The sequence below is a fragment of the Eurytemora carolleeae genome, unplaced genomic scaffold (assembly GCF_000591075.1).
Source record: "Eurytemora carolleeae unplaced genomic scaffold, Eaff_2.0 scaffold706, whole genome shotgun sequence".
NCBI classification, from domain to species: Eukaryota; Metazoa; Arthropoda; class Copepoda; order Calanoida; family Temoridae; genus Eurytemora; species Eurytemora carolleeae.
The window spans coordinates 167,865-179,800 of NW_019396771.1; the positions used below are offsets into that span (position 1 = coordinate 167,865).

Sequence of the window (11,936 nt, forward strand, 5' to 3'; positions counted from 1 at the left end):
GGGGGGGGGGGGCTGAGCCCCCAAAGCCCCCCCCCCTGAATACGCCTCTGGCCTAGACAATTTTAAATTCAATCATCAATTTATCTTTTTTTCTGAATTGATAAAAAAGGCGACTGTGTCTGCGTAATTTCAAGAGAACCTCCATCTCTAGAGTGAAATTATAGATTCACAACGGTTTTTAGATACATTTTTGAACTATAAGACTTTCCCATGAAAGTGGTCTGCGGATTTATGATTTTCAAGACAGAAAAAAACTTATAAATTTATTTTATTGCCACTATTGGGAATTGGATAGACGTCTTTAAAAATAAAGCGTCATTTGAAATTTCGTGTACAGTCCCTTTAAACAGTATTACACCTACTTGATTAGAGTCTCCAGTATCTCTTTAGGTATATCTTCTATGGTCAGTTGGGTTGATTTATCAATATTTACCAGCTGATCAATTCTACAAATCAAATCATTGACAAAGGATAAAAAAGATTATTATTTTCCAATGGTAAATTACCTTTGCTGGTCGTCAGAATTGAAACGAGCTTCAATGTCCAATATATTTGTACAAAGACTTGCAATTTTCTCTGGTTCCCCAAACCTTTTAAAATTTCAAGAAAATCAAGTTTTTTATGTTTAAATCAAGAGGAATTTTTATCAAACTGAAATGCATAAAATATCAATTTTTTTTTGAAAAGCCAGATTTCTCTTTACATGTCTGTGAAAATAATCTACACGTTTTTTGTCATTATTCAAAGTCAAATTTCGTAGTTATCAAAATCATTTGCTATTAATGGAAACTTAAATCGTCAAATGTAAAAAATATCTTCATGAAATCCACGAAATTAAAAAGAAACCCATGTTTTTAAGCGATCAGCTTCTGGCTTAGATGCAGGTACAGGGTGTCCCAAAAAACATGGGAATTCAGTGACGAATTCGATATCGTCTTTTCAAATAATTCTTTGATTTAGTATAGTGATACCTACTGAGAAAGCTGTAATCTGTAAGAGTTTCGTCTGCTATGTTTACATTTTGTTTGTTTATGTTTTGACTGCAACCGGTTGTACTTAGTAAAACAAGAAAATTACAGTATACAAACCGAGTAAACTTGTCTGTCTTCACTGTTCATCTTGCGGAGACATTATAGACACATCTTTGCAGTCTTTTACCCTTTTCTTTAAATAAACTCTAGCAGACATTATAATAGTATTGCTTTTGAAATTAGGTATTACAATGCTAATTCATAACAAAGACGATATCGAATTCGTCACTGAATTCCCATGTTTTTTGGGACACCCTGTAGATAATATATGTATCATGTTTTAGAAAAGGGAATAATTCCTTTAAATTCATGTTCTAGGGTTATTTTTTTCTGTAGCTTTTACCTATGTTGAGAAACTGAATAGTTTTCCTCTGAAGCTATGGCCTATGGGATAGATAAAAAAATGCAAAACAACATTATTTTAAGCTACAGGGTGTCTTATGAAACTTTACAGTAGCAAGAGAACTTAAAATTTAGTCTTAAATATTAAAAATTATTTGCTACATTCGTTCGTGAATGTACTCTAGTTTAAGAATAAAATGGAGAAAATTATGTTAAAAAATCAAAGACGACCTTCAAGTCGTCTTGCAAATGTAATATTTGGTGGGACATCCTATATATTTGGTCAAACTTAATAATCTGTGGAATATTTACCTCAAATTTCTGATTTTTACGATCAAAAAAAATCTGATTCTCAACTACTTAAAGTTAAGTTTAATTTAATGATAACATACAGTGTTATCTACAGTGAAACCCTTAATAACGAATACATCGAAAGAATTCATCAAATGTCGTATTCTTCACTTTCTGATATTGGAATGTTGCAGATATTTAGTTTTTTAATTAAATGATTATATGGAACTCTTTAAAACTGTTCGCGCATATTCATGGCTATTTATTTATTTTCGCAAATACTGAAATTTACGTAATATAGTATAAAACTCATTGAAAAATTGTCAAGACGACATTTGATAAATTCTTCCGATGTATTCGTTATAAAGGGTTCACTATATAAAACTGTAGATTTGGAAGACGACAGGCTAGTTATGACTTTAAATAGTCAAATGAACTTAAATCATTTTTTTCTGTGTACATACTCACAGACCTATTTCACTTAATTACACGATTCTCAAGCTTTTGTACTTTAACGACTTGTTTTATAACTTTGAAATTTTTTTCAGAAAGGTTTGTAGACTTTTAAATCATAGTTCATGACTTGAATCCATTAGTGGTCTTCAGGCTACTTATTCAGAAGTTTAATGGGTCTTATTATGGGACCCCCACCCCAACTCAATATTCACACATCTACACAGTTTGTTTTTAATCTTTGTGAAGAAACAATCTCAAGGAATAATAATTGTCTAAAAACATTTTTTTAGAAAGTGAATATTTGCAAATTATCTTTTTCCCATCTCATAATCTGAGTTCTTTTCCCTTATGTCCATTTGACAGCCCAAATTTTTATTTTGAATAATCTTTTTGTTTGTTTATATTCTTGTGATTTTTACATTTTTTTATTTTTTTTTTATCGATTTTGATGGTTATTATATCGTTAGAACTGACGAGGGTCAACCCAGACCGAAATATATTTTCACTAAATGTGGAACTAACATCTACTTTTTTACTCTACAGAGGTTTGGTCCATCACCATCACTGAATTTTAAATCTTATTTATAAGCTGGCAATGTAAGGAACTCAAACTTTCCTGTGTAAGTTGTTGAAGAAACAAGCTGTCTAGAATTACAAGGATCGACAGACCTACTTGAGGCATCTTGTCCCTGATCAAGCACTAAAGTAGACTCGAAAAGATCTTGACAACTTGATTGAGTATAACCATGGAATTCCGATGGATAAGATTTCCCAGATAAAGGTATCTAAAAGACAATTTAATAAAAAAAAAAGTGAAAAGTAGCTGAACTACGTAGCCTAAGATGAACCAATTTTGTGCCCCGGTTCAATCTAGTGTAGAAAGTAGTTCTTTTTGTTTATTAAATTATGTTCCTGAACGGCTGAAGAGATAAACTCCTCAGAAGATGATTCCCAAAGATCGTCTTTAACTGCCTTCATTGAATCATGAGTAGATGTAAATCTATTATCATGTTTAGAACCTGCCACAAGAGAATTAGAGGAGCTGGAGGAGCTAGAAGGCACATCTGTAGACCTGAATTAGAACATTGCAATTCAAAAGTTGATTGGTATAGAGTATACATGTAGTTGGTACAGAGTATATATGAAGTTGGTATAGAGTATATATGCACAATTTAGTATAGAACTGGTAGGTTTAAAAAAATCATATTCAGCAAATACACTACCAATCGGAAAACGAAGAGACACGTTACCAGTCTACTGCACTCTCATTGGTGGGAGTTCTGCTGCATATATATGAATTTTTGTATTAATTTGAGGCATTTTCCATTTTCTGTTGTGCTCACATGCCCCGTAAAATTCCAAAACAGAGAGAGGGGATTGAATTTTGTAGATCCAGAAAAATAATATCTGAGGAATCCTGCGTAGAGACTGGCAGCTGGTGGGGTCTTAAATGTAAGACATGTGGCGGCAGCGCTCGGCCCCCTAGCCTGTCCTAGCCGCAGCGCTCGGCCCAGAAAGTGTCATAAATTAACCTAATCCATACCGCCGCGCTCGGTCCCCTAGCTTGTCCTAGCCGCAGCGCTAGGTCCAGAAAGTGTCTTAACCTAACCTAACCCTAAATAAATACTAATTTAATTATTTTCTGGATCTACAAAATTAAATCCCCTCTCTCTGTTCTGGAATTTTACGGGGCATATGCGCACAACAGAAAATGGCAAGTACCTAAATTTGACACAGTGTTATATAAATTTCTCGAGACAGGAACATCAGATATAACTTTCATGGGTCGTGACCAAGAGCTAAAGTGAATATGCTTTCATCCTATACACCCTTTAATTTTTACAGTCCCTTTAATTAGTTTTTCTTACCCTTGCGGAGCAACATCTTTCTTTTCTTGTTCTTTGTATGTCATTCCAACAGCTATGCATTTATTAAATCTAAATAAATTATTTGAAATAATTTATTTCTTTTGACCATGAAGAGCTTCTAGTTTTTTGCCCTGACATTCTAATTTTAGATATTATCATCTGCACATTTTTTAATGATTAATATTTTAATGGATTTTAAGCTAATTTTTTCTTCAAAACATAGAGTAACTGATGTTACTGATACTTAATTAACTGATTGGTGATATTACTTCTATTTTATTTGATATAAATATAAATATTTATTTTAAAAGGACAAATTATAAATTATGCTTTTTGCAGCATATTCATCCCTCGAAATTTTGAAATGATAGTACCCAATACAGGGCTAACCACAGATGTTGAGACTATAAAAACGATATTAGGTACTTTGCCCGCGGCGAGTTTCCAGTGTAAGATTGCCATGTTTCAACTTGTCAGGCGGCTCTTTGAAACGTGACAAGTTTGCTAAGTGGCAAAGTTGCCTGGCAACACTTTCCCAGTTGACACAGTTGAGAATTTACCAGTTGACAATTTTGCCAGTTGACAATTGACAATGTTGACTGGCAAACTCTTACCTAACAAATTGTTAACTGGGGTTGTGTTTACAGTTGGAGGGAATCATGTATATAAGGAATCCACGTATATTAAATTTAATACAGTCGTCACTAAAATCACATCCTTTGTGGTTAACCCTGAATCTACCTGCAGTACTGACATTTCTTCCTTGTATTTAGATTGACTTCACAGTTTCCTTCTCCACAGTAAAACAGTTCTTGATTACCCTACACCAAGGTTGTTTATCAGGGAAGATACTGTAGATGCGCTCCAATGTAGGTAAATGCCGTGTGTTTTGCAATGAACACTTTAAATCATCATATGACGTTACTGATACTTAATTAACAATCATCACATTTAACAAACATTGATTGTGCTAACAAGTTTGAAGCTAAAAAATGCAATTCTAATTCAAGTTTTCAATTTTCGAGTTCGTTTATAATTAGTGAGTCGCAAAATTTATTGTTCTTTAAAATAAGCAGTGACGTCATATGAGGATTTAGATCGTGTCTATGGCTATGAAGGTCGTCTTTACCTACAATGGAGCGCATCCAGAAGGTAATAAAATAATAAGAAAGTAAACAAAGGAAGCACTGGAAAAATAGCCTGCTTGTAAGAATACTACATGAAAATATTTTCGCGGAATTTTCGCATTTCGCATTTCCAATTCTCGCGTAAAAAAAATTCGCTTCGTTTTTGCTTAATTTATTTTCGCGAAAAAATGTGAAATTTCGCAAAAAAGTTTTAAAAATGCGAGCGAAAGTTTTCGCATATTTTCGTGAAACGTTGCGTTCGCTGAAAACCCTAGGTAAATGCAGTGGCTCAGAATGTGACTCGGGGAGTATGAAACTAAGAGAATGTTGCTGTGACGAGGGTATCAAGAGAAGTTGGCTCGGAAAATAAAATGAAATGAATGTGGCTACAACCGACCTTAGAAATTGTTCTACGAAAGAAAGCTCTGCAAGAGAAACAGCTGGTGGTTCCTGAAACAAAACCAGTTTGGAATAAGTGATGTGCCTTCAATGTTTATGGGTCATTTTCCCCCATATTTTTTTCATGGTAAAAATTTGGCATAGCGTTATTTTTAACATTTTCTTATACTTTGTCATATTTTGATCCTGAAAGAAGATATAATGTAAAGAACGACCAAAATCAATCCAACAACAATGGAAAAACGATTGTGTGGTAACGATCGCGTTTACATTTTTTTTGTTTTATGATAAAGATATTGAAAAATTTAATAAAAGCAACAGTATAAAATTGTGTTAAGTTTTATTGATTTTATTAAAACAATTAACAATACTATTTTGAATAAAGAGAAAACAAGAGAGAATTCTGAAACAATGTACAAAGGGAACATCAACTTAGTTTCCTTAGTTATTTTTTGAATGGCGGAGTCTTACCGTAGAGACAACAATTTGGCAGAATCCATCCCTTTTCAATATATGAAGGAAACGACGATATGGGCTAAAGGGCTCAGTTGAGAATCAAGAAGGTATGTCAGTTAAGTCGACCCTTTGTCGGTTACTTCGACCCTTTTTTAGTTACTTCGACTCTTTGTCAGTTACGTTGACCTTTGTCAGTTACGTTGACCTTTGTCAGTTACGTTGACCTTTGTCAGTTACGTCGACCCTTTGTCGGTTACTTCGACCCTTTTTTAGTTACTTCGACTCTTTGTCAGTTACGTTGACCTTTGTCAGTTACGTCGACCTTTGTCAGTTACGTCGACCCTTTGTCAGTTACATCGACCCTTCCCTTAGGAGTGTTTTTTTTTTACCGTAATTCGAGTATCTATACTTGGTAGCCTGAATATTATGATCAATTTAAAATGAACAGATCAATTATTGTGATTAATTGTTAACTTAAAAAATTGATTAATCAACTAATTAGTTGATCAATTAAAGTACAATTAAAATAACTTAATATTTGAATAATTAAAACGTTTAATGTTTCATTCGTTATATTTCATTATAATTTGTTAACAAACTGATTGATTTTTTGATTAATTTGATGTTTGATGATATAAATTGATTGAATGTTTGACCATTATAAATTGATTGATTTTTTGATAATTATAAATTAATTTATAGCTTGATAATTATAAATTGAATAATCGTTTGATAATTATAAATGTATCGAATGTTTAATAATTATAAGTTGATTGATTGTTTGATAATTATAAATTGATTGATTGTTCGAAAAATATAAATTAATCAATTGTTCGATATAATTATCCATTGATTAATTATTTGTCAGTTATAAGTTGATTGATTGTTTGATAATTATAAATTGATTGATTGTTGGATTGTTGGATAGTTATAAGTTGATTGATTGTTTGATAATTATAAATTGATTGATTGTTGGATAGTTATAAGTTGATTGATTGTTTGATAATTATAAATTGATTGATTGTTTGATATTTATAAATAGATTGATTGTTTGATAATTACAATTCAATTAATTGTTTGATAATTTGAAATTGATTAGTTGACTGATAATGATTATTTGATTGATCGTTCCTTATCTCCACAAACAGTACAGGAACTGGTCAAACTGGTTTCTAAAATAAACATTTTATGTTAATACATAATTAAATAATTAACCCGAACTTTTTAAGTTCTAAATTATAAACTTTTTCCGTTACCATTGACCCCAACCCCCCTTAGATATAATTAAAAACACTAGATTAAATATTATTTTACTCACATGTAAAACGATAAAAACATAAAAAGGTCGCGATTTAAATAAATTGGAATGAATTTGTTCCAAGACTTAGTTACCAATTGAATGATTAAAATAAGATAATCTTTTTTTTAATTGAGTCTACTTTAAAATCAGTAAAAAAAAATTTACTTCAAACTTCAAACATTAGACTAAGTTGTTTAAGACAATTGTTATTTTTTCGGAGCCGGTAACTTTTGTATTTTGGATATCCAGATCAACGCTTAATCTTGATTTTTTCTTAATCTGCAGATTAACTGTTAATCGATATATAGCAGTATTCAACTCAAAAGTTCCCGGCTCAAAAAAAATCGAAAATAGACTTTTTCCCCCCCACTTTGACCTTTCTTCTGAGGCCGTTGAGCCGCCGCTTGCTGCAGGTCAGCTTGAGCCACCCCCTGTGGCGGATCAACTTGAGCCACCGCCTGCTGCCGGCCAACTTTTTGTCCTGAGTCTGCGACCTTCTTTATAACTGATACTAAATACTTTACAATCAACAAATTATCAAATTATGGATTATTAATTTATATTTGGACAATTTTCTTTCTATTTAATTGCATGGAGTCTCTGATACAAACATACTTTTTGTCAGCACTATATCTTTGCAATTTGATGATGTACATCTACATAAGTACTTTCGATTAGAAATTTAATTTACTTCAAATAGGAAACTAACCTTGGATGAAGTTTGTGTTGTTCATTTTTTCTAAAATAATTTACTTATAAATTGTATCTAAACTTTATAGGAATACAAGACTAATTGTATTTAAAGATTTGATTTTATAGGAATACAAGACTTGAGGCGGGACTGTATAGTTGTCAAAACAAACCTTTTAACCTTCATCTAATCAAAAATGTGGAAAGAAGATATTAAGCAATTTTCTCGTTCTAAAATAAAGTTCTCCATTGTTTCTGTAGCAGAAATGCGTAAGTTACAAAATCACAATTGAGAATAAGCAATCTTCAAAATTAAAACATTGATATCTCATTCATTCTTGATGATACAAAGCTTTTCAAGGTATTGCTGTGAATAGTACATTCCCCTCTAGAAATGGGGAGTCACCTTAATTTACGTTTTAGTCCCTTCAAGAGTAAAATTTATAATATCATTATTTATAAATTAATTTGAAATATCATTATTTATAAATTTGAAATATCATTATTCATAAATTTGAAATATCATTATTTATAAATTTGAAATATCATTATTTATAAATTTGAAATATTATCATTTATAAATTTGAAATATTATTATTTATTAATTTGAAATATCATTATTTATAAATTTGAAATATCATTATTTATAATTTTGAAATATTATTATTTATGAATTTGAAATATCATTAGTTATAAATTTGAAATATCATTATTTAAAACTTTGAAATATCATTATTTATAAATTTGAAATATCATTATTTATAAATCGAATAAAAGCAATATTTCTCTGCAAGACAATGCATACAGCATGCGCATGGAAGTAAGTTATTTTTTGTTTAAAATATTTCTTTTAAAAAGGCCAAATATATTAGAAATTAGAAATCTTGCTTCTAAGTATGTCCGATTCACAACAATCAACCTTAAACCTTTGGCTGAGAATGAATGAGATCTCCTTGTTTTTTAAACTTGATAATGTTTGCCACAGACTCTTATTTTCTAATATCTATATCTTTGCAAGTTGATTGTGTAAAACCTTTATTATTTCAAACATAGATCATTTTATCTATAACAATTTTTATTACACAGACAATAATAAAAAATGTGAAATTTTAAACTTCTGAAGAACAACGACGACGACGACGTTGTGAATCTGACATGTCATGATATTTAGATGTAGGGTCACTTGAAAGGAGATACACTTGATATATCGAATAAAAAGCATAAACTATAGAAAAAAACTACACAAGAAATTATTAATATCGTAATTTATGTTTAAAAAAAATATGTTATCATACAAATTCTGATATTTTGATTTTAGTTTCCAATAGTTTACTGATATTTGTTTAACTAATTATAAAAATATTATCTAGTAGAAGAAGTATTTTAAGATAAGATTAGTGTACTTTTTTTTTACAAGCTCACGTCATAATTAAGGAAAACATTTAAACTAAGCATTTTTATCTTTTAATTTAAAACCAATAACAAATTTTAATCAAAAAGTATATCTATAATTTGTTTTATACCCCTTAATAATAATTGTCATGTACAAATGTACATATTACGTACAATATCCCAAATATAATATTTAGATTTGTTTTAAATAGAAAGTTTCATTTTGTAATCTTTGTACGATTTGGTTAGCTTTAGTTTTATTTTTTATTCCTAAAGAAAAAATTATTTTTCAAAAAAATTGTTTAAGGATTTTTTTCTATAAACGATTTTTTTTATTTGTTTTAATTGATTTCAACATTTTTACATTTTTTTAAAACGATGCGTATTTTTCTTACACATTGAAGGGAGTGACCAGCAATGTATGTTAGCTGAACTAAGACTAGTATTGTGGAGAAATTTTTTTAGAACATATTTGAGAAAAATAAAACGTTTTAATGGTGTATATTTACTGAGTTTGATCGCACAGATCTATTTGGGTGGTTAAGTTTTGAGAATCGATTTTTAAAAATCATTAAAAAACGACGACAAAAAATACAAAAAAAATTACAATAATTTAGATGTTTAGGAGCATATTTCTCAATTGAAACGTTCTCAATAAATCAATGTTTGTTTCTTATTATTATATTAAATTTCTTATTCTTTATGAATTTGTTCGCAGATTTCTTCAAACTTTTCAAATGTCGACTTTTCAATATCTACAGAAAATGTTTGTGAACAATGAAACATTATAGAAACCAATAACTGAATAAGATTACTTATTTTCGATGATAATAGATAAATTTTTATTTTCTCAACCTATTCCTAAACAACTAATTAGTTTACTGTAGAATTTTTTCGTCGTTGTTGTTGAATAATTTTAAAAAACCGATTCTCAAAATCATCCCTCTTTTTCAACAATACTACATTTCCAGTTCAACTACCATACATTGCCGGCCACTACATTTAACTGAAAAGGCAAGCGAAATTCATATAACGGGAAGAAAAGTCGCATTATTTGTAATAGATTGTAAATTTTGTAAGGTTTAAAACAAATTTAAACATCGATCCTTTTTAAGAACATGTTTTTAAGGTTCAGGACACCCAGTGCATAATTTAGTTAATCAGTATAGTGTTAAAGCCTTGTTTGTTAAGATTAATAAAACACTAATATAACTTATTGTTTACGAAATTAAAGATTAACGAATTCTTTATTTACATTATTTCTTTGATCACTTCCTTTTTTAAAATCTTTTTAAAATGTGATAAGATAGGGATCAACTTATTCAATTCGCCCCNCACGTCACAATCTAGCGTACTGCATCTAATAACAACAATGATCAGTGTAGTTGATTAAGCAATATACACACGTCACAATCTAGCGTACTGCACCTAATAACAACAATGATCAGTGTAGTTAATTAAGCTAAATACACAAGTCAGAATCTAGCGTACATTTTCCTCCAAATCTCCTGACGGGCAATTCGCGGACACGAACGAAGTAAAATTGAAGTACCTGACACTTTTTATGAAAGAAAAACGGTGATACCTTTGTCATTATTACTTAAATAGAGGTAATTGTAAATCAGACATTCTCTTTTTAAATGTTGGGTCCCCTGAAATAACGTGTACGGTCCCTTTAATATGCAATATGTATGTTTTTTTTATATTCTCTAAACCTCTCTTTATCAAGAATCTTAACCACCAAGAGTAAGGGTAGAGTTAATACTTTGATAATAGATAAATACCAAGCTTTCGAAATACAATTCAAAGAAGAACATAGATATATAGATAGATTATTGATAAATAGATTATGTTCATTATTTGTAGATGTTCAGCTTAACATTTATATAGATAGATTGTTATTTCTGAATTAAACTACACATTTTATTAACAAAGAAATATAGATAGAAAGATAGATGTATAGATAAATAGAGATACAGATAAATAGATGTATAGATAAATAGAGATATAGATAAATAGACGTATAGATAAATAGAGATATAGATAAATAGATACTAGATAGATATATAGATGTACATAATACACACATATATCAGCTTGATAATTTGGCTATGATTAACTTTTTTCTCATCTTTTTATTATTTGGAAGAATTGATAAAAGAATGAAAATAATATCCCTGTTTTCTCACATAAACTACATCATAACGTTATTATCTTTGGCAAAACAACTATATATTTTTTCAGAAAATCATTAATAAATAAAAATATTATCATACAACAAAACAAAAAATATTGTTACAATTGTATTCTTATGATTTCAATTTCTTTATATTGAAAAGTTTTTAATCAGAAAAGGGTTTAGTGTCTGTTTTTTTCTTTGTTTCTATTGTAAACCCACCCAGCTAGTTCATTCAACCCAAGCTAAGTTTTATCATGAGTTGAGAACTGGACAAACAAAATAATATTGATTGTATTTAACCCGTTACTACTGGAGCTGGTATCAACGGCCAGAGGAAATTTCCAGGGTAGCAAGGTTCAAATCCTGGGAATCCTTATCGGGGGAACACGGATAACGGTGCTTTCG

General features: G+C 30.0%; 1 protein-coding gene across 3 annotated transcripts in view; it reads right to left on the minus strand.

Annotated features, from left to right (window-relative positions):
• LOC111708485 (nuclear receptor ROR-gamma) overlaps positions 1-9,010 on the minus strand; it is a 14,860-nt gene extending 5,850 nt beyond the window's left edge. Inside the window, exons 1-15 of one of the 3 annotated variants that reach the window (XM_023481880.1) lie at positions 8,994-9,010; positions 8,134-8,215; positions 7,980-8,009; positions 7,647-7,781; positions 7,102-7,142; positions 6,360-6,387; positions 5,513-5,565; positions 4,730-4,809; positions 3,989-4,057; positions 3,033-3,192; positions 2,737-2,905; positions 1,686-1,729; positions 1,375-1,415; positions 507-590; positions 363-446 (exon numbers count right to left, since the gene is read on the minus strand). In XM_023481880.1, the coding sequence (XP_023337648.1) occupies positions 363-446; positions 507-590; positions 1,375-1,415; positions 1,686-1,729; positions 2,737-2,905; positions 3,033-3,192; positions 3,989-4,057; positions 4,730-4,809; positions 5,513-5,565; positions 6,360-6,387; positions 7,102-7,142; positions 7,647-7,781; positions 7,980-8,004 (1,013 nt within the window). In that variant the 5' untranslated portion in view covers positions 8,005-8,009; positions 8,134-8,215; positions 8,994-9,010. Of the gene's footprint in view, positions 1-362; positions 447-506; positions 591-1,374; positions 1,416-1,685; positions 1,730-2,736; positions 2,906-3,032; positions 3,193-3,988; positions 4,058-4,729; positions 4,810-5,512; positions 5,566-6,359; positions 6,388-7,101; positions 7,143-7,646; positions 7,782-7,979; positions 8,010-8,133; positions 8,339-8,993 lie in introns of those variants that run through there. The other 2 variants (XR_002766676.1, XM_023481881.1) reach the window with 2 other exon arrangements.
• Between the last annotated feature and the right edge of the window lie 2,926 nt (positions 9,011-11,936).